The 21,288-nt window shown below is 37.9% G+C and overlaps 1 protein-coding gene across 12 annotated transcripts in view; it reads right to left on the reverse strand.

Moving 5' to 3' along the window:
• The window catches only part of ZNF568 (zinc finger protein 568), an 83,953-nt gene that overhangs the window by 54,451 nt on the left and 8,214 nt on the right, over positions 1 to 21,288 (reverse strand). For 10 of the 12 annotated variants that reach the window (XM_073016574.1, XM_037991247.2, XM_037991245.2 and 7 more), the window contains 3 exons: positions 20,358 to 20,416; positions 10,292 to 10,418; positions 9,921 to 10,016 (listed from right to left, as the gene is read on the reverse strand). In XM_073016574.1, the coding sequence (XP_072872675.1) occupies positions 9,921 to 10,016; positions 10,292 to 10,361 (166 nt within the window). In that variant the 5' untranslated portion in view covers positions 10,362 to 10,418; positions 20,358 to 20,416. The remainder of the gene's footprint in view (positions 1 to 9,920; positions 10,017 to 10,291; positions 10,419 to 20,357; positions 20,417 to 21,288) is intronic. The other 2 variants (XM_073016576.1, XM_073016575.1) reach the window with 1 other exon arrangement.

The raw sequence follows: 21,288 nt of genomic DNA on the forward strand, positions 1-21,288 counted from the left end.
ATCATTTAAATTAAAAATACATAGAAAACAGAAAAATAAGACAAGTAGTAACTCTAGGAGTGACAAAAAGTTATATAATTATATGTAATTAAAAGTCATTTCTTGGCTCAGTAGTAAACAATACGTCAACAGTCATAACAAAGTAAGTGGTGAAACTGAATTAGCTAAAAATTGTGACGTATCTATATTCCAGAAAAAAGGGAAAGGAGAAGTGATTGATAACGCTACTAAACCTCATCTTCCATTTATATCAATTTGATAAAAACTGACAAATTATCAAACAGCAGCATATTTAGGGAAATCCAGATTCTACCCTGTCCCTGAAACACCAATTCCCGCTTTGCCCTCTAGATAACCATTTTTATTAGTTCTTAGATTATTATTATTGTTATTATTATTATTATTTTGAGACAGAGTCTCGCTCTGTCACCAGGCCAGAGTGCAGTGGTGCGGTCTCGGCTCACTACAACCTCCACCTCCCTGGTTCAAGCGATTCCCCTGCTTCAGCCTCCCCAATAGCTGGAACTACAGGCGCACACCACCACGCCCAGCTAATTTTTTGCGTTTTTCAGTAGAGACGGGGATTCACCATGTTGGCCAGGATGGTCTCCATCTTCTGACTTCATGATCCACCTGCCCCAGCCTCCCAAAGTGCTGGGATTACAGGTATGAGCCACCACGCCCGGCCAGTTCTTGTATTATTCTTCCATCATTAAAAAAAACATACATACAAACACACACACACACACACATATATTTATCATACATTTCCTTATATATAGTACATATACACACATATATCATATGTACAGTTGGCCCTTGAACAACATGGGGATGGGGTGCTAATCCTCCACATAATTGCAAATGTTTCTAACTTCTGACTCTCCCAAAACTTAACCAATAATAGCCTACTGTTGACCAGAAGCCTTATTGAAAACATAGTTGATGAACACATATTTTGTATATGTATTATACACTGCATTTTTACAATAAAATAACCTGGAGAAAAGAAAATGTTATTAGGAAGAGAAAATCCATTTACTATTCATTAAATGGATCATCCTAAACATCTTCATCCTCATCATCTTCACACTGAGTAGGCTGAGGAGGAGGTTGGTCTTGCTGTCTTGGGTAGCAGAGGTGTAAGAAAATCAGCATATAAGTGGACCCGTGCAGTTTAAACCCAAGTTGTCCAAGGGCCAATTGAATTTTTATACATATTTTACACACTAACACACACTCTTCTGTCTCTCTTCCCATCTATTTGCACAAAAAAGATAGCATATTCTAAACAACGTTCTGTACACTGAATTTTTTTCACTTACATGTCCTGAAACCATGACTTCTCTGACTGTAACTTTAGAGTTCTGACATTAAAATCATGCACATATTTTACATATGAAAAAATAAAAATTAAATCAAAAAAAGAAAGAAAGTCAAAGCAATCCCTAAAAATAGAAAAAAACTGGAAACAAGTAACCCTACTTATCAAATGAGGGCCATAATCACATAGAAAATTACTTCAAGTAACCTTAAACATAGTAGTTTGACTATATATCCCTATTAGAATATAGTCTAAGGAGGAAACCCCAAAGAAATCTTAAACTACATTTAGTTGTCTTTTTATTATTAGTAATATTAGTATTACTGATAATTTGAAACTAATATATAAAGAAAGAAGATAGATTAGTCAGTGTTACTCCCTAAGGGTCACTTGGCAATGTCTGGAAGGTCTACACACATTTTTGGTTTTCACAATTGGGAAGATGATGGGGAAAAAGAGGGATGGTGCTACTGTTATCCAGTGAGTAGAAGCAGGCATGCTGCTAAACGTCCCACAGCACACAAGGCAGTCCCCTAGAGCTAAGAATTATCTGGCCCAAAATGTCAATAGTGCCAAGAGTGAGAAATATATATGAACTAAGGAAATAATGTAATAAGGAGCCAAGATTTTCAGCATAAAAGGTAAAAGGGCCCTATACTTTTTAATTTTAATTGTACGTATCTATAAATTCATATATATTTTTCTTTTTTTTTTTTTTTTGAGACGGAGTCTCGGCTCTGTGCCCCAGGCTGGAGTGCAGTGGCGCTCTCTCGGCTCACTGCAAGCTCCGCCTCCCGGGTTCCCGCCATTCTCCTGCCTCAGCCTCCCGAGTAGCTGGGACTACAGGCGCCCGCCACCGCGCCCGGCTAGTTTTTTGTATTTTTTAGTAGAGATGGGGTTTCACCGTGTTAGTCAGGATGGTCTCGATATCCTGACCTCGTGATCCGCCCGTCTTGGCCTCCCAAAGTGCTGGGATTACAGGCTTGAGCCACCGCGCCCGGCCCTTTTTTGTTTTTTTTTTGAGATGGAGTTTTGCTCTTATTGTCCAGGCTGGAATGCAAAGGCACAATCTCAGCTCACCACAACCTCCGCCTTCTAGGTTCAAGCTATTCTCCTGTCTCAGCCTCCTCAGTAGCTGGGATTACAGGCATGCACCACCATGCCCGGCTAATTTTGTATTTTTAGTAGAGACGAGTTTTCTCCATGTTGGTCAGGCTGGTCTCGAACTCCCAACCTCAGGTGATTTGCCTGCTTTGACCTCCCAAACTGCTGGGACTACAGGCATGAGCCACCGCACCTGGCCTATTTTTTTCTTTTTAAAAGATGCATTTTTCCTAGCTCTGTCCACTTAAAAGCTATAGAACCAATAACTCAGTACTAAAGAGCAACCATAATACTCAGACTACAGTCTCCACAATATCATTTCCTGCTAAAAGAGATAAAAGTTTTTAAAGAAATGGCTATTTCCATGTCTGACGCAGGAAATTTACGAGATTAGCCAAAGATCCCTCTTGCTAAAGATAAGACAATTTGAGTATTAATATATGGGCCTGGTGCGGTGGCTCATAACTGTAATCCCAGCACTTTGTGAGGCCAAAGCGGGCTGATTACTTTGAGACCAAGAGTTTGAGACCAGCCTGGCCAACATGGCGAAACCCAATCTCTGCTAAAAAATTCAAAAATTACAGGTGTGGTAGCACACACCTGTAATCCCAGCTACTCAGGAGGTGGAGGCACGAGACTCACTTGAACCCTGAAGGCGGATATTGCAGTGAGCTGAGATCACACCACTGCTCTCCAGCCTGGGCGACAAAGCAAGACTCTGTCTCCAATAATAATAATAATATATGAAAAATATTATTTATATGCCTATAATATATTCTGATGCTCAAATTACAAAAATTTATAATGATTTAACTTGACAAATTTTGGAAACCTCTAGGGCATCAATCATTATTCTAAAAGCTTTTAAAGAGAAAGAGTATTTCTTTTTCCTGGCTTGAGAAACTGTATTCAGTGAAATGAAATAGTTAATGAGAGAGTTTTTCTTTACAAGAGAATTTCAGCTAATAAAAGCGAAAGATGCTCTAATAAAATAATGGATCTAGGCTATGATGGTCAATAGGTGCTAAAACCCTTAAGTGAAAGGTTGATAGAAATCACTGACATAGGAGGATTTGGCCTGACAACACAAGAATCTAGTGATCAATCTCAATTATATTTGTAAGTGGGACAAACCGACATAAGATGCAATAGGATGTACACAGCATCACCTATGAAGTACACTTGCCAAAGATTTGAACCTGCATCGAGTAAAGCCAGATTACAGGAAAAATGGGATAAAGAAGCATGCCATAAACACCACTAGGAGGAGGTTAAATGCCAAATCCAGAATAAGGTACATCTAGAGCAGGGGTTGGCAAACTATACCCACAGCCTGCTTCTGTATAGCCTGTGAACTAAGCATGTGCAGATTTTATCTGGATCCTGATTCAAATAAATCAACCATAAACAACTTTCTTGAGACAATGAAATATATAACAGAGACTAAGTAGTAGATAGTATGAAATTATTACTAATGTTGTTAAGTGTGTTAGAAATATTGCAGGATTAAAAAACTCTTGGCAATACATATAGTAGTATTTAAAACAAAAGGTAAAGTAGTTCAGCAAAAAAGCAAAACAAAAGTGGAGTGGGGGTATGACAGAGATAGAGTAAACAAATCTAAGAAAATGTCAATAACCGTTGAAGCTGAGTGACGAATACATGAGGATTCCTTCTATTAGCTCTCTATTCTTTTTTTTTTTTTGAGACGGAGTCTGGCTCTGTCACCCAGTCTGGAGTGCAGCGGCGCGATCTCGGCTCACTGCAAGTTCCACCACCTGGGTTCACGCCATCTCCTGTCTCAGCCTCCCAAGTAGCTGGGTCTATAGGCACCCGCCACCACGCCCAGCTCATTTTTTGTATTTTTAGTAGAGATGGTGTTTCACCATATTAGCCAGGATGGCCTCAATCTCCTGACCTCGTGATCTGCCCATCTCAGCCTCCCAAAGTGCTGGGATTACAGGCGTGAGCCACCGTGCCCGGCTCCTTTATTTCGCTATTCTTATGTTTGAAAATGACTACAAAAACATTTACAGACTGTGTGCGGTGGCGCACACCTGTAATCCCAGCACTTTGGGAGGCCGAGGCGAGTCAGGAGTTCAAGACCAGCCTGACTAACATGGTGAAACCCCGTCTCTACTAAATACAAAAAATTAGCTGGGCGTGGTGATGTATGCCTGTGATCCCAGTTACTTGGGAGGCTGAGGCAGGAGAATCACTTGAACCTGGGAGGCAGAGGTTGCAATGAGCAAAGATCACGCCACTGCACTCCAGCCTGGGCAACAAGAGCAAGACTCTTTCTCGGAAAAAAAAAAAAAAATTACAGAGCAGTATAAACATTTGCTTCAAAATATGTAGGTCGACAACAAAAGAGATAGTTTAAAAAAGTCAAAAATAATTGACCAATGGAGGTGAAATGTGAGGTCAGAGCACAGCATTGCTATAAACTGATATTTCTACTGGCTCTCTAAAACAAGTAATGTATAAGGTATACTTTGAAAAAACTAAAAATGCATATTACAAAGGAAAGAAATGGCATAAGAGAGAAATAACAGCTACATTAGGTGAAGAGAAACAAATGATAACCCAAGTTCTCATTACTTTTGCCTAGATTAACTGTCATACGATCTTGACAAGTCTATCTTGCATGCAGTCTGCATACCACAAGCAAATTAATTTTCATAAAGTTCAAATTCCTTTATTTCTATATAAACATATTGAAGATTAGTCTGTCCAAACCAAATACGATCCAAAATTGGTAATAAATATGGAGAGAGCTCCAACTTTCCATCTAATTGTGATTCATTTTTATATGTGCTTAAAGAACAAGGCATATTAGAAATAGGGAGGTCTAATTTTATTGAATAAAAAGTATAAAGCTGATCAGAAGGCAAGTCATCTTTGATTTACCACAGTGTTCTAACAGCAGGTCCTATCATCTTATCCTATGTTTATTTCTACACACTGAAACTGCCTTTATATCAAATTCCATTGTGTTTTAACTTTTTTCTTTCATACCATCATCCAAAATGATAACATTCCTACATCATTACTTCTACAATGGTTTTCCATGCCCCTGGAGTTCCGTCAGCTGTGGGTAACTTAAAATCCAAATAACTAGATGTTTTTTAACCTTCATATTCTGTTATCTTATAAGCCTCTGCTTATAACTATTGTAACCTTGCTGCCACCATGCACAGGGCAAAACTATAGCCTCAGTGATTAAACGGGAAATATTAAACTAAATTGACAACAAAATTTTCAAAATAAAAGACAGCAAAAGAGAACATGAATGCTGGCAAAATTCAGAACTTTCTGACTCTACAATGCAAAACTCATCCTTGATTTCAATAATCTCTTACAATCTTCTCTCCCCTCCAGTCAGGCCATGTTTCTAATTTTACCCCACAAACAAACATGCTAATTTTATTTTCCAAACATTTTGTTATATTTTCTAATTTTTAATAAGTCTAAATAATCTATAGATCTTACAGGAAAATGGTTTCAATGCCAAGCTCTTTTCAAAAAGAAAAAGAAAGCCTCAATCTTGTTACTCCTTCTACAGCCCTTCTCTTAAAACTTTCTAGGTGTTCTTTGTCTGGTTTAGTCATTTACTAAATTGCATTTACATTCAATTTAACATTCAACACTATCTCGTGTGACCATGCCCTGTCTTTCTAACTCTAGCCTGATTTCTTCCACATTTATTTTAAAATCTGCAGGTAAACATTTTAAAACAACCAAAAATAAGGAAAATCTTCCCAAATATAGCTCTGCATCAGTCATGACTCATTTATAGGAAGAATTAAAGTTATTCTTTCTCCAGATGGACTAATAAACAAGTGTTAGACATCAAAATATGAAAACATACAGAAGATGTAATATGTTTTCAGATTCCGACCACTCTGGTAGACATGTAATAGAATGTTAGTTGAGAGAAGGGCAAGACCAATGTAGGCTGGAAATACTGAGGACCATTTACTAGAAAATAAGATTAAAGTTAAATAACTGCTAGAACTTAGGTAAGAGCACTCATAATTAACGGCAGAGATATGAAGAGTTTCAAAATTCTGGAGGCATTAAAGATACATATTCCAATGCTGTCATTTCTAGAGTTAAATACCTATTTAATAGCATGAACACAGATATAGCATGAAGGTACTTTGAGGAAAAGGAAGTCTATTGTACTTCAGAACTACTTTGGGTGATGTCCAGTGAGTGTTGAGAAAGGAGTCATTTAAAAGATATTTTATAAGGGAAGAAGAAATAAACAATAAACCAGAACCAAGGAAGAATTTGAATCCTTTAGAAAAGCACAAAGAAGCACAAAGACATTTCCAAGAAGGGTGAAATGGATCAAATACAGCATAGAGGACTTCCTGTTTCAATATGGTAGAATTAAACATCTCTGTCTCCTCTCAACTCTGCAAACATGGAGAAGAGGAAACAAAAAGAAAATACATCTTCTGACCAGGTGCAGTGGCTCACACCTGTAATCCCAGCTACTTGGGAGGCTGAGGCAGGAGAATTGCTTGAACCCAGGAGGCAGAGGTTGCAGTGAGCTGAGACTGTGCCACTGCACTCCAGCCTAGGTGACAGAGTAAGACTCCACTTCAAAAAAAAAAAAAAAAAAAGAAAAGAAAATACATCTTCAATGAACCTTAAAGACAGCTAAACTCCATCCCCAGAATAGGAGGAAAGAACAGAAAACAGACTGGATTAGGCAGAGAAGAAACCCAGAGATAGCAGTTTCTGTTTCTTATCTCAAACAAAAAGTACAAGGAACAGAGTTCTCTAAAACAGAGGCACCCCCTTGTGGGCAGAATTAATGAGTCATTTTTTTTTGCCAGATGTCAAGATTGCAGCAGGAACAAAACGGACTTCATCTGGCCCTGACAAATGGTACAAAGGCAGGCCTGAACAAGGAGATGCGAATAGCCAGTATTCTTATATAAGCAGCTTGTTAGCATAGGAAGATGGAAGAGACACTGAGTTCTACAGGAAATATGCAAATAATAATCTCTCTTTAACTTGGGAGAATGAAAGGGTAAACCAACTCTCAACACAAAACCTTGTGTGATAAAGGAGGTCAGTGTGAGGTATCCAGGCTTCTTACCAACTCAGAGCATTTTTCTGGACAGTCTTCAACACTATCCTTCTGTAAACAGTGGGTACAGCAGGAAATACCTTCATCCAAAGATGACAATGATAACCATAAAAGAAATGAGCATGAAAGCTATATGACGATGTTTCAGGGAACAAAAACCATGAATCCACAAGTTGAAAGGAAAAGCTGATACTGAGTGATCAATTCCAAGACATAACCTCACAAAGTCATTTAAGCTTTAAAGAAAAAGAAACCTATAGGCATCCCAGAAAATAAGTCACCCACGAGAGGAAATAATCACGCTTCACGCTTCTTCAAGCAACATTTGAATCTAGGAAACAACAGAGAATTGTCTAAATCCCTCAGGTAACGTCTACAAAACTCTTTGGAAAAGAAAGTATGGCTCAAGAATTTTACACATGGCCAACTATCAACCAAATGTAAAGGTTAAAAAGATACTTTCCCATATGCAAAACCTCAGGGACTCTAGTTTCCATGAAATTATAAGCTCATAAAGACAGGATTTTGTTCAGTACACTGTTATATATCCATACCTAGAATGGTATTTCATCTTTGTTCTTACTATTATAAATGTAGTTTTCTTTCCTTAGTATCTTCTATTTGGTTGTTGAAGTATATATGAAAGCTATTGATTTTTATTTGTTAAGTTTGATATCCTACCACCTCACTGAGTTCTCTTACTATTTGTTATACTTTCTCAATTGGTTCTCTTGTGTTTTCCAGGGCTATAATCTCATTATCTGTAAATAAGAATGATTTTATAGCTTTCTTACCCATATTATAGATATACAAAAGCAACAATGGGAAAACTTGGAAAGCTCCATTTCTAAAGGACACAAAAGTAGATATGAAAATATGAACAGAGCGTGTTCTTAGACAGAAAACATTGGCATTAAAGAGATGTTAAATTTCTGAAAGTTAATTTATATATTTAGCACAATCCCAATAAAAATTCGATGTAATCCCAGCACTTTGGGAGGCCGAGATGGGCGGATCACGAGGTCAGGAGATCAAGACCATCCTGGCTAACATGGTGAAACCCCGTCTCTACTAAAAAATACAAAAAACTAGCCGGGTGAGGTGGCAGACGCCTGCAGTCCCAGCTACTCGGGAGGCTAAGGCAGGAGAACGGCATAAACCCGGGAGGCGGTGCTTGCAGTGAGCTGAGATCCGGCCACTGCACTCCAGCCTGGGCGACAGAGAGAGACTCTGTCTCAAAAAAAAAAAAAAAAAAAAAAATCGAACAGGTTTTTCTCTGGAAATAGACATTAAGTCTAAAATTCATATGGTAAAATAATCAAAAATAGCCAGGATAACTCCAAAAAAGAAATGTATGGAACTGTGGAAAGGAAGGGACTGTGTCAAGGATAAGATTTGCTTTTGCACAAAAGGTATACTATTGGTATTATAGGTATAATACTGCTTATATTTTTTAACCAAGTATGGACCTCGTGTATTTTCAAAAAAATTAAAGGAATGGAAGGCGGGAATAAGCAGAAAGGAGATGCCATGGGATTTCTAAGTCAGAAACTTTTATATTTCTAAGCCATGGGATTGTCAGGGTTGTGAAGTACAATGGGAAATGAAACTATTGTTAACCAAACACAAGTCTGAAGCTTTTTAAAATGGAAAGAAGGAAAGAAATGAAAAGAAACCTAAGTATGAAACATGTTTTAAAATTACTACACAACCATGAAATACTGAGTGCATAAGGAAATTAAACCATAAACATAAAGGAAAGAGAGTGCCCAAGGATCATAGAGAGAGGAACAATAATCCTGAAAGGAAGGCTGTGAATGAATTAGGGAAGGATGGTATTACGAAATTGGATAGGACTACTGGCCCTCTACAATTTAAAAGAGGAAAATATCTGCAATATAGGAAGAATAATATCTAAAAATGTCACAGTAATCTAAAGCACTCCATCCCATTTGTCACTCTAGAAGAATAGAGCCTTTAAGAAAATCTTGGGGCCGGGCGCGGTGGCTCAAGCCTGTAATCCCAGCACTTTGGGAGGCCGAGACGGGCGGATCACGAGGTCAGGAGATCGAGACCATCCTGGCTAACACGGTGAAACCCCGTCTCTACTAAAAAATACGAAAAACTAGCCAGGCGAGGTGGCGGGCGCCTGTAGTCCCAGCTACTCGGGAGGCTGAGGCAGGAGAATGGCGGGAACCCGGGAGGCGGAGCTTGCAGTGAGCTGAGATCCGGCCACTGCACTCCAGCCTGGGCGACAGAGCTAGACTCCGTCTTAAAAAAAAAAAAAAAAAATAGAAAAGCTTGGAAACTGTGAAATGGTATCAACCCTTCACTGAACAACTCTCATGTGGCTTTCTCTTTCAGAGCTGCTTTTCACTTATTCACCTGGACAGTGCCTCCCAAATATTTCTTCCTCCATCACCCAGGGCTCCTCTTCTTGCTCCAACTTGAATATCACATCCGGTTTGGTGACTTGACAGCCTATTACAAGAAATAGCAAAAGACGTGGATGTTAATGCTGGAGACAACCATCCAAATCTTGGGCTAAGTTCAAGTTTGAGGGTTTACAAAAGATGAGGATGAACAAACTTACACAATGACACAAAGTAATTAGCCTTTAACACTGAAGAGTGGAGCACATACAGTCATGTGGAGAAAGGAAAGGCTATGCTTATCTGGCAAGTTACAGTCTTCACACATTTCAGAAATGGAAAAGAATTTCTCTGTTAAATTGCAAAGCTACCAAGCTACCTTACCCACTGTAACTAGGTTGCTGTAGTTCTCCAGCATCACATCCCGATACAAGTTCCTTTGAGCAGGTTTCATCTGCTCCCACTCCTCCTGGGTAAGGTCAACAGCCACATCCTTAAATGTCACTGTTTCCTGTAAAAACATAATGCTAATTAATCTGAAGTCATCAAAATTAGGAATTGTGATCAAAACATGTAAGAACTTGTTTTGCTGGTACTCAGGGGTCAGAGGTCATTAAAAACCTTATCAGGTCTTCATATTTACCTAATTTTACATTATATTGTAGGGAAAATAAAGCATAGCAGAAATATCCTTGAAGGGTATGTTAATTATTAAGTCAGCAAACTTATTCATTCATCATCTATTATGCAGGAAGCTAGAGTCAGTGGTCACTAATTTTTACTCGGCTGTGACAGAGATGGAAGAATTGAACGTGACTCACAGGTAACTGGCTCAGAACCTGTCCAGATGTTTACGTGATCTAGGGGGAAGGGGAACATGGCAGAGAGTAGAGAGGTAAGAGAAATAAGGCAAGAGGAAGGAGGAGAGGCATGAAAATTTGAACATGTAAAGTATGAAATTCCTATAGGATAGGGTGTCCAATCTTTGGCTTCCCTTGGGCCACATTGGAAGAATTGTCTTGGGCCACACGTAAAATACACTAACACCAGCTGATGAGCTTAAATAAATAAATAAATAAATCACAAAAAAATCTCATAATGTTTTTAAGAAAGCTTACAAATTTGTGTTGGGCCACATTCAAAGCTATCCTGGGCTGCAGGGGCCTACCGGTCGTGGGTTGGACAAGCTTGCTATAGGACTTTCGGATGGAAATATTCACTATGCAGTTAGATATAAGAAGAAAGGAGATGAAAAGTTTTTAGTCATCAACCTAAAATTAGGAGCTGAATCCATGGCCAAAGGATGTGAGCAGCTGTAGAAAATATACATGGTGAGTAATACAGCTAAGGACAGAGTCCATAGTTAACCATCGAAGAAAGGGAGTGAGGTTTTAGTCTTTTGTTTATTCACAATCAAAGGATGGGAATTAAATCTATGAGAATGATATAACAGAAACCAACAAACAAATGCCAAATTTCTAAAAAAGAATGTGATTTGATCAATAGTGTCTAGCTCTTCCCATTAAAATAATTATATATCCAAGTAAGGAAATAAAGAAAAACCTTTTAAACTGCAAAGGTTCTCTAGGGAAAAAAAAAAAAAAAAAAAAAAGGCACCTGCATAGCCACACTTAGGGGAATTTATTAAAGAGATAGTACAAATGGGACAAGATAAAATGGGAAATACAAATGGAAATCACCCAAGGCTGAATTTATTTTATTTTATTTTATTTTATATTTCAGATGGAGTCTCGCTCTGTCGCCCAGGCCCGAGTGCAATGGTGCAATCTTGGCTCACTGCAACCTCCGCTCCTGGGTTCAAGCAATTCTCTTACAGCAGCCTCCCAAGTAGCTGGGATTACAGGTGCCCACCACCTCACCGGGCTAATTTTTGTATTTTTAGTAGAGACAGGGTTTCACCATGTTGGTCAGGCTAGTCTTGAACTCCTGGCCTCAGGTGATCTGCCCACTTCAGCCTCCTAAAGTGCTAGGATTACAGGCGTGAGCCACCACGCACGGCCCAAAGGCTGAATAATGTCTCTGAGAAACTATCTCTATGATGTTGAGATCATTACTATCATTAATATTATCACTGTCATCTACTGACTACTTGTTATGTGCTAGACAATGCTATAATATTTTGTTACGTTAACTTTTAAAATTCCCCTAATAAGGCTATAAAGTAGCTACTATTATTATCCATTTAGAAGGTAAGAACTCCTTGATAAGTTTAATATATAGATAAACACTGGTGAGAAGTTTTTAAAGATTAAAATTTCTGGAAGTTGCCCTGAAGGCATATACCAAATAAAGAACCATTTAATAATAATAAAAAACCACTAAAACTTAATAAAAACTATAAAGGTCTGTGGCATTTGAGCCACAATCTGCAGGTTTAAATGCTTCTTACCAGTTATGCTTGTTTTACTGTGGATTAGGTCCATGGAATACTTTCCATTGCTATCCTGGAAGTGGAATTCCTCTCAACTTTTTATGTTTTTTCCTCTCAACTTTTTAAAACTTACCATTCTATTGTTTATTACATGTTCTTTTTAAATCCCAAATTTGAATAATTGTATTATTTTTCTTGTTTTAGGCTTGACAAATGTGAAGAGACAAGGAAATGAATTTATTTGCAACAGAGTTATGGCAAATTTCAAGCTTAAGGCGTACTCAGAAACAACGGAGATTTTGGTGGAGAGCAATTAAGAGAAGGTGGTAATTCTTTGTATTTATTTATTAGTTTTATTTTATTTTATTTTTTTAGAGATAGAGTCTCACTCTGTCGCCCAGGCTGGTGCATTCAGGGCTCACTGCAGCCTCAAACTCCTGGGCTCAAGCTATTCTCCTACCTCAGCCTCCCAGGTAGCTGGATTACAAGCACAAGCCACCATACCTGGCTCTACTTTTAATTAAAAGCAGCAAGGTAAAGCACAGGACAATTAACCAGAAAACCAGGGAAAGACAATACAGGACCCTCCTGGGGTCAAAAGAAACCTCAAAAGACTGAGATCAAACTGTGGAGTAATTTATGCTCAAGGGATTGAGTAATTTAAGACAGTTTAAAAAACAGATCCAGAGCCGGGTGCGGTGGCTCACACCTGTAATCTCAGCATTTTGGAAGGCTGAGGCAGGTGAATCGCTTGATGTCAGGAGTTCGAGACCAGCCTGGCCAACATGGTGAAACCCAGTTTCTACCAAAAAATACAAAAGTTAGCCAGGCGTGGTAGCCCGTGCCTGTAACCCCAACTGCTTGGGAGGCTGAGGCATGAGAATCGCTTGAACCCAGGAGGTGGAGGGTGCAGTGAGCCGAGATTGTGCCACTGCACTCCAGTCTGGGCAACTGGGTGACTGTCTTAAAAAAAAAAAAAAAGAAAGAAAGAAAGAAAAGAAAAAAAGACAGATCCAGGAAAGGGACAATTAAAAAGAGCCCTGATTGAACCACTGTCATCCCAGAGTGAGTTTGTACATGCCCAAGGCTATGTCCTTTGAGGAGCGACACAAAAGACTTCACACTACAGGGGAAATAGACTTCACTGAAATAATCTAGGCAAGTCACTAAACAAAGAACAACAAAAACAAGAAAAGAGAAAAAGGAAATTTTATCTAGAGTTGCTACTGTATATATCCTTAATATTCAGTTTTCAACAAAACATTACCAGACAGATAAAGAGACAAGAAAAGGAAAAACATACAACGGAAAAAAAGCAGACAACAGAAACTGCCCGTTAGAGGGCCCACATGTCAGATTTAATATACAAAAACTTCAAAGCAACCATTGTAGAGCTCAAGGAAATCATTATTTTTAAAAAGGAAGGTCTGATGACAATGTCTCATCAAATAGAGAATGTCAATAAAGTGACAAAAGTTACATATAAAAAAGAGCCAAACAGAAATTATAAAATTGAAAAGTACAATAACCAAAGTGAAAAAATTCACCAGATAGGCTTGGTCATAGATCTGAACTGGCAGAAGAACCAGCATACTTAAAGATAGATTGATAGGGATCATCAATCCAAAGAACAAAGGAAAAAACAATAAGGAGAAATAAACAGAGCCTCAGAGAAATGTGGAACACCATTAAGTGCACCAATACATGAACGGTAGGAGTACTGGAAGAAGAAAGGTGCAGAAAAAACATTCAAAGAAATAATGGCTGGACATTTCCCAAATCTGACAAAAAACATTATACATTCAAGAAGCTCAATGAACTCCAGGTAAAACAAATGTAAGAGACCCACAGTCAGATATACCATAGCAAAAATGTTAAAAACCAGAGATAAAGAGAGAATCTTCAAAGCAAATTTGGAATAGAGTAAGCAAATGACACAAGATTTACTAGAACTTGAATCAACACAAATGGTAAATAAGGTTAATATAATAAACATAATACATATTTGCTCTCTTTTCTCATCTTCTTTAAGTGATGCAACACTGTATGCAGTAGTAATTATAATAATGGGTTAAATTTGTAATATATATAACAATAATAGTACAAAATGAGGGAAGAGGGAATAGAACTACATAAGACTAATATTTCCATATCTTAATGTAACTTAGTATAAATCTGAAGTAGGTTCTGATAAGATATATAGTATCCAACTCCTAGAGCAACCACTAAGAAAATACAGTGAAAAAATCATTAAAGAAATTATAATTTAAAACCGGAAAATAGGCCGGGCACGGTGGCTCAAGCCTGTAATCCCAGCACTTTGGGAGGCCAAGACGGGTGGATCATGAGGTCATGAGATCGAGACCATCCTGGCTAACACGGTGAAACCCCGTCTCTACTTAAAAAAAAAATACAAAAAACTAGCCGGGTGAGGTGGCGGGCGCCTGTAGTCCCAGCTACTCGGGAGGCTGAGGCAGGAGAATGGCGTAAACCCGGGAGGCGGAGCTTGCAGTGAGCTGAGATCCGGCCACTGACCTCCAGCCTGGGCGACAGAGCGAGACTCCGTCTCAAAAAAAAAAAAAAAAAAAAAAACCCGGAAAATATTCGCTTAGTGAAAAGAAAGCAGTAAATGAGAAACAAAAAATGACATGAGACATATGGAAAACAAAAAGGAAAATGGCAGACATAGCCCAATAATTCTAGTGTTATCATTAACTCTGAATGGATTAAACAGGCTAAAAAAGGCAGAGATTGTCAGATTAGATCGAAAAACGGAATTCAACTATATGCTGTCTATAGGAAACACATTTTAGGTTCAAATATGCAAACAGCTTGAAAATAAAGTGATGGAAAAAGATACAGCATACAAACAACCGTAAGAAAGCTTGAGTGGATATTTAATATCAGACAAAATAGAATTGAAAACAAAAGTGTTACTAAAGATAAAGGACATTTTATAATGACAAAATGGTCAATCTGGCAGAAAGATGTAACAATTATATATGCATCTAACAGTCTTAAAATACATAAAGCAAAAATACAGAATTGAAGGCAGAAACGGGCAATTTAACAAATAATTTTTGGAGACTCCAAACACCACTTTTTTTTTTTTTTGGAGCCTCAGTCTGTTGCATAGGCTGGAGTACAGTGGTGCGATCTTGGCTCACTGCAACCTCTGCCGCCTGGGTTCAAGCAGTTCTCCTGCCTCAGCCTCTTTAGTAGCTGGGATTATAGGCTCCTGCCACCGCAGCCGGCTAATTTTTGTATTTTTAGTAGAGGCGGGGTTTCACCATCTTGGCCAGGCTGATCTTGAACTCCTGACCTTGTGCTCCACCCACCTCGGCCTCCCAAAGTGCTGGGATTACAGGCGTGAGCCCCTGTGCCCGGCCCAAACACCACTTTCAATAATGGATACAAGCAGGCAGATTATAAGCAAGAATATAGAAGACTCAAACACCATACACCAACCAGACCTAACAGACACCTATAGAACACACTGCGCAACAGAATACACATTCTCTCAAGCGTATATAGAGCACTCTCTAAGATAGAAAATACGTTAGTCTATAAAACAATCCTCAATAGGCCCAGCTACACTGGAGGCTGAGGCAAGAGGATCACTTGAGCCCAGGAGGTTAAGGCTATCATGAACTATAATCATGCTTCTGAACAGTCACTGCATTTCAGCCAGGGAAATGCAGCAAGATCCGTCTCTTTAAAAAAAAAAAAAAACAAAGCCTCAATAAATTTTAAGAGAATTGTGTAAAGTATGTTCCTTGATCACAATGGATAAAAATTAGAAATCACTAACAGAAATAAATTTGTGAAATTCAAAAATATGTAAAAATTAAACAATCTTCTGAAATAACCAATAGATCAACAAAATCACAATGGAAATTACAAAATACTTTGAAGTAAAAGAAAATGAGGGTGCAACATACTAAAACTTATGGAATGCCATTAAAGCAAGTTTTAGAGGGAAACCTATTGCTGTAAACACTTTATTAAGAAAGAAGAAAGATTTCAAATCAATAAACTAACTTTCTATCTTAAAATACTAGAAGAGGACTGGGTGTGCTCATAATCTGGCACTCTGGAAGGCTGAGGCAGGCGAAGTGCTTGAGCCCAGGAGTTCAAGACCACCCTGGGCAACATGGTGAAACCCCATCTTTACAAAATATACAAAAACTTAGTCGGGCATGGTGGTATATGCCTGTAGTCTCGGCTACTGGGAGTTTGGGGGACCGGGCTGAGGTGGCAGGATCACCTGAGCCTGAGAGATCAAGGCTGCAGTGAGCCATGATCATGCCACTGCACTTGAGCCTGAGTGAGAGTGAGGCTCTGTCTCAATTAAAAAAAAAAAAAAAGATATTAGAAGATGATCAAACTAAATCCAAAGTAACCAAAAGGAAATAAGCAAACATTAGAATGGAAATCAAAGAAATTCAGAATAGAAAAACATTAGAGCGAATCAATAAAACTAAAAATTGACAAAATGAACAAATATGACTGACAGAGAAAAAAGAACACTCAAAATACAAAAATCAGGAATGAAAGTAGAAATATTACTACTAATCGTACAGAAATAAACAGGAATACAAAGAGATATTATGAATAAATATATGCCAACAAACTAGATGAAATGAGTGAATTTCTAGAAAGACATAAACGATCAAACTGAAACAAAAAGAAAAGACGAAAAGACTTGTAACAAGAGACTGAATTACTAAAACAAAAACAAAAACAAAAAAAAACTACCCAAAAGAAAAACTCAGGCCCAGATGGCTTCACTGGTGAATTTTACCAAACAACAAAGAAATTAATACTAACTTATTTACAAACTCTTCCAAAACAAAACAAAGAGGATGAATAAAAAGAGGGGACACATCTTTTATGAGGCAAGTATTACTCTAATACTAAAACCTGACAAAGATAACATACACACACACACACACACACACACACGCACCTCCCCCCAAAAAAACACTAGAGCCCACTCTGTCTTATTAATAGAGAGGTAAAAATCCTCAATGCTAACAAACCTAATCCAACAACATATAAAAAGTATTATGGACCATAACCAAGTAGGATTTATCCCAGGAGAATGCAATATTAATTTAACATGTGATAATCAATTAAACATCTTTAATTGTGACAGAAAATATATTTCAGTACAGGGGCAATGGCTCATGCCTGTAATCCTAGTACTTTGGGAGGCTGAGGCAGGTGGATCACTTGAGGTCAGAATCATTTGCGGTCAGCCTGGCCAACACCGTGAAACCCTATCTCTACTAAAAATGCAAAAACTTAGCCAGGCGTGGTGGTGTACACCTGTAATCCCAGCTGCCTGGGAGGCTGAGGCATGAGAATCGCTTAACCCAGGAGGTGGAGGTTGCAGTGAGCCAAGATCATGTCACTGCTCTCCAGCCTGGGCAACAAAGCAAGACTCCATCACCAAAAATAAATAAATAAATAAATAAATAAATAAATAAATAAATAAATAAATATCTCTTTTTATATATACGTATTTTTGCTCAATTCTTCTTCAATTAGTCTGTGCAATTCAACGAAAATCCCCAACAGGATTTTTTCCTAGAACTAGATAAACTAATTCTAAAAATCAAATGGAAGCCCAGAGGTCCCAAGGTAGCTCAAAAATTTCTGAAAAACTAAGAATAATGTGTGTGCATAAAGAAGTGGTAAAATCATTGCCCATATAAAGTAATAGTAATTAAACCAATGTAAAACACACATATACAAGTATGGTACCGATATAAATGTAGACAAATAGATTAAAGAAAAAGTAAAAGCCTAGAAACAATCCTGTATGTATACAGTAAAGGTGGCATCACAAAGGAAATATTTACTTAATAAATGGTGTTGGAACAACTGGTCTTCTACATGCAAAGGTAATTCTACTAATAGAATTATCAGTAAATTCCTATCTCAAACCAATTACAATATTATAATCCAGTTGGATTAAAGACTAAATATGGAAAACAAAGCTTTGAACAGAGATTATCTCAATGATCTAATATTAATTAGGAAAGATATCTTAGAAAAGATCAACACTGGCAACTCATGAAAAAAGACTAAATATTAATTGTTGCATATTTTGATTGAATTCTATTATGTGTACATATTTATCATACATTAAACATAACTAACTTCAGTGTCTATACAACAAAAAATAAATGATAACATAAAAGTGACAGATTGGGAGAACGTAGCTGCATAATCCCAAGTCCTAATACTGAAATAGGCATTCTTAAAATATTCTAATTTCAAATAGAGAAAAAACTATTATTACAAAATAGACAAACAATATGAACAGGTAATTGGCTTTTGTATTTCTTCACTCATAATAAGCCTCCATCTGTACAGTAATGTAAAGTGTGGGCCCTAGAGTCAGACTGTATGGATTTGAATCCTGGGTTTATGACACACTGATGCACAATGTTATGTAAGCCTCTTAACCTCTGTGCTTCATTTCCTTTATCTTAAAAAAATTAAATAATATGTACTTTATAGACTTCTGATAATAATTACACGAAATAAGCTATGTAAAGCACAATACACCTGGCACATAGTAATAACTCAGTAAAGCTGTAACAGTTGGTCCTCCATATATGTGGGTTCAATATCCATGGATTCAACCAATGGCAGACCAAAAATATCTGAGAAAAAAATAACAATACCTACCATTTATGGGGTACTTGTTATATGTATTTAACCCTCCCAAAATTCCTATGGGATAAACACCATTATTATCCCCATTTACAGACTTACAGATGCAACGGAGTCACGAAAAGATTAAGAAACTTGTCCACAGTCATGCACTTCATAAGTCACTGAGGCGAGATTTAAACTCAAGCCTGTCTAGGGCCACAGAGGTTTGTCTAGGGCCACCGCACCAACAGAAGTAATTGGATGAGCCATATGATCCTATGGTCAAAAGAAGTATGTGTGTATGTTTCAAGATGGGCAAGACATACATAAGCTGAGGAAAAAGAGGCAGTTAAGCAGAAAACATTCAAAATATAGGTGTGTGAGTGACATCAGGGATGGAAACAAAAAGAATCAAGAGCAGAGAATATTTAATTTTGTAAGATGAGGATGAAGACTGTATCTTCTGAGACCATAAAAAAGATGTGAAAAGCTATGGATATCAGAACTGTAAGACTTTGCCATATAATATTAGTATAATTTAGCTCAACTTGGATTAAAAATTCAATTGAAGGAAATATATACATAGGATCATTTGAAAGGTATGTGTTCCACTTCCTCTTCCAGATAATTTAAATTTTTGAACTTTGGCCAAGACTGACTTTTAAAAGCTGAGCTAAAAATTGTAAGAATTAAGGAATTACAGGTGTCCCTAGGAAACCATGGAGAATTGGTTCCAGGATCCCCCACGGACACCAAAATCCACAGATGCTCAAGTCCCTTATATAAAACGGTGTAGTATTTGTACATAACAAATGTACATCCTCCCGTATACTTTAAATCATCCCTAGATTACTTATAAAACCTAATGTGTGATTTCTACGTAAATAGTTGTTACACTATATTGTTTAGAGAATGACAAGAAAAAAGTCTGTACATGTTCAGTACAGATGCAACCACCCATTTTTTTTTTCAAGTATTTTTGATTTGCAGTTGGTTGAATCTATGGATGCAGAATCTACAGACACAGAAGTCCAACTATACTTTAGAGTTTCTTTTTGACCAAGGTGCCAATGAAAAGTCTTTTCTTTACTTAAATAATTGTAAGTTTTTCCTCATAAATGGTGCAACTTATGGAATAAACTTAAGTGTCCCAGTTTGCTTTGACTCTCCAGATCATATTTAAATTTGAACTCAACTTTAATAATTCTGTATGTACCTGCTTCTGGACAGCCATATCTCAAATTTCCCCAGGTTCTGATTTTCTATCTGTATTTTTGCTCACTTTGATTTTCATCAATTTATTTTTTCCAACATATTGGTAGGTTACAATAACCCACCGTAACTACACTGCAAAATAACGCAGGAAACAAATAAATGCTTAAGACGTACAAGAGGCCTGGTTGTATCCTCTTCTTCCTCGGAAAGGGCAGACTCCTGAGAATACCAAGCTGAAGGAAGAGAAACAAAACAGATTTGCTTCAAAGTTTCAGACAAAGGAATACAGAAATCTGCAGTACCAGGTGGCTATAAGACCCTCTACAGATGAATGATCCTTGAAGCAATGAGAAATGTTAACCGCCATCTAGCTACAGAGACACTGAAATGGACACGGATAGCTAATTTAATTATATGGGGTCTGATGGGGATTTCTGGAGGGCTAAGTATACAGTGCCCAGTGAATCTATTGGCAATATTTTATCTCCCTAGAATCTTGCTGTTTTATCTCTAACAGGAAGTTTAACTTAAGTACATAATAATAGATACCCCAAAAATTTAAAGATTGGGATGACCTTTAAAATGTTTTTTTTTTTTTTCTTTTTTTTTTTGAGATGGAGTCTCACTCTGTCGTCCAGGCTGGAGTGAGTGCAGTGGCCTATCGCCGCTTATCGCAACCTCTGCCTCCTAGGTTCAAGCGATTTTCCTGCCTCAGCCTCCCGAGTAGCTGGGATTATAGGCATCCACCACCATGCCTGGCTAACTTTTTTGTATTTTTAGTAGAGACAGAGTTTCACCATGTTGGCCAGGCTGGTTTCGAACTCCTGACCTCAAGTGATCCATTTGCCTTGGCCTCCCAAAGTGCCAGGCTTACGGGCGTGAGACACCACGCCTGGCCTAAAATGTTATTTTTTAACCATAAAGAATTTAGGGCTAGGCAGTGGCTCACGCCTGTAATCCCAGCACTTTGGGAGGCCAAGATGGGCGGATCACGAGGTCAGGAGTTCGAGACCAGCTTGGCCAATATGGCGAAACCCCGTCTCCACTAAAAATACAAAAATTAGCTGGGCTTGGTGGTGCATGCCTATAGTCCCAGCTACTTGGG

The sequence above is a fragment of the Chlorocebus sabaeus genome, chromosome 6, assembly GCF_047675955.1.
Source record: "Chlorocebus sabaeus isolate Y175 chromosome 6, mChlSab1.0.hap1, whole genome shotgun sequence".
NCBI lineage: Eukaryota > Metazoa > Chordata > Mammalia > Primates > Cercopithecidae > Chlorocebus > Chlorocebus sabaeus.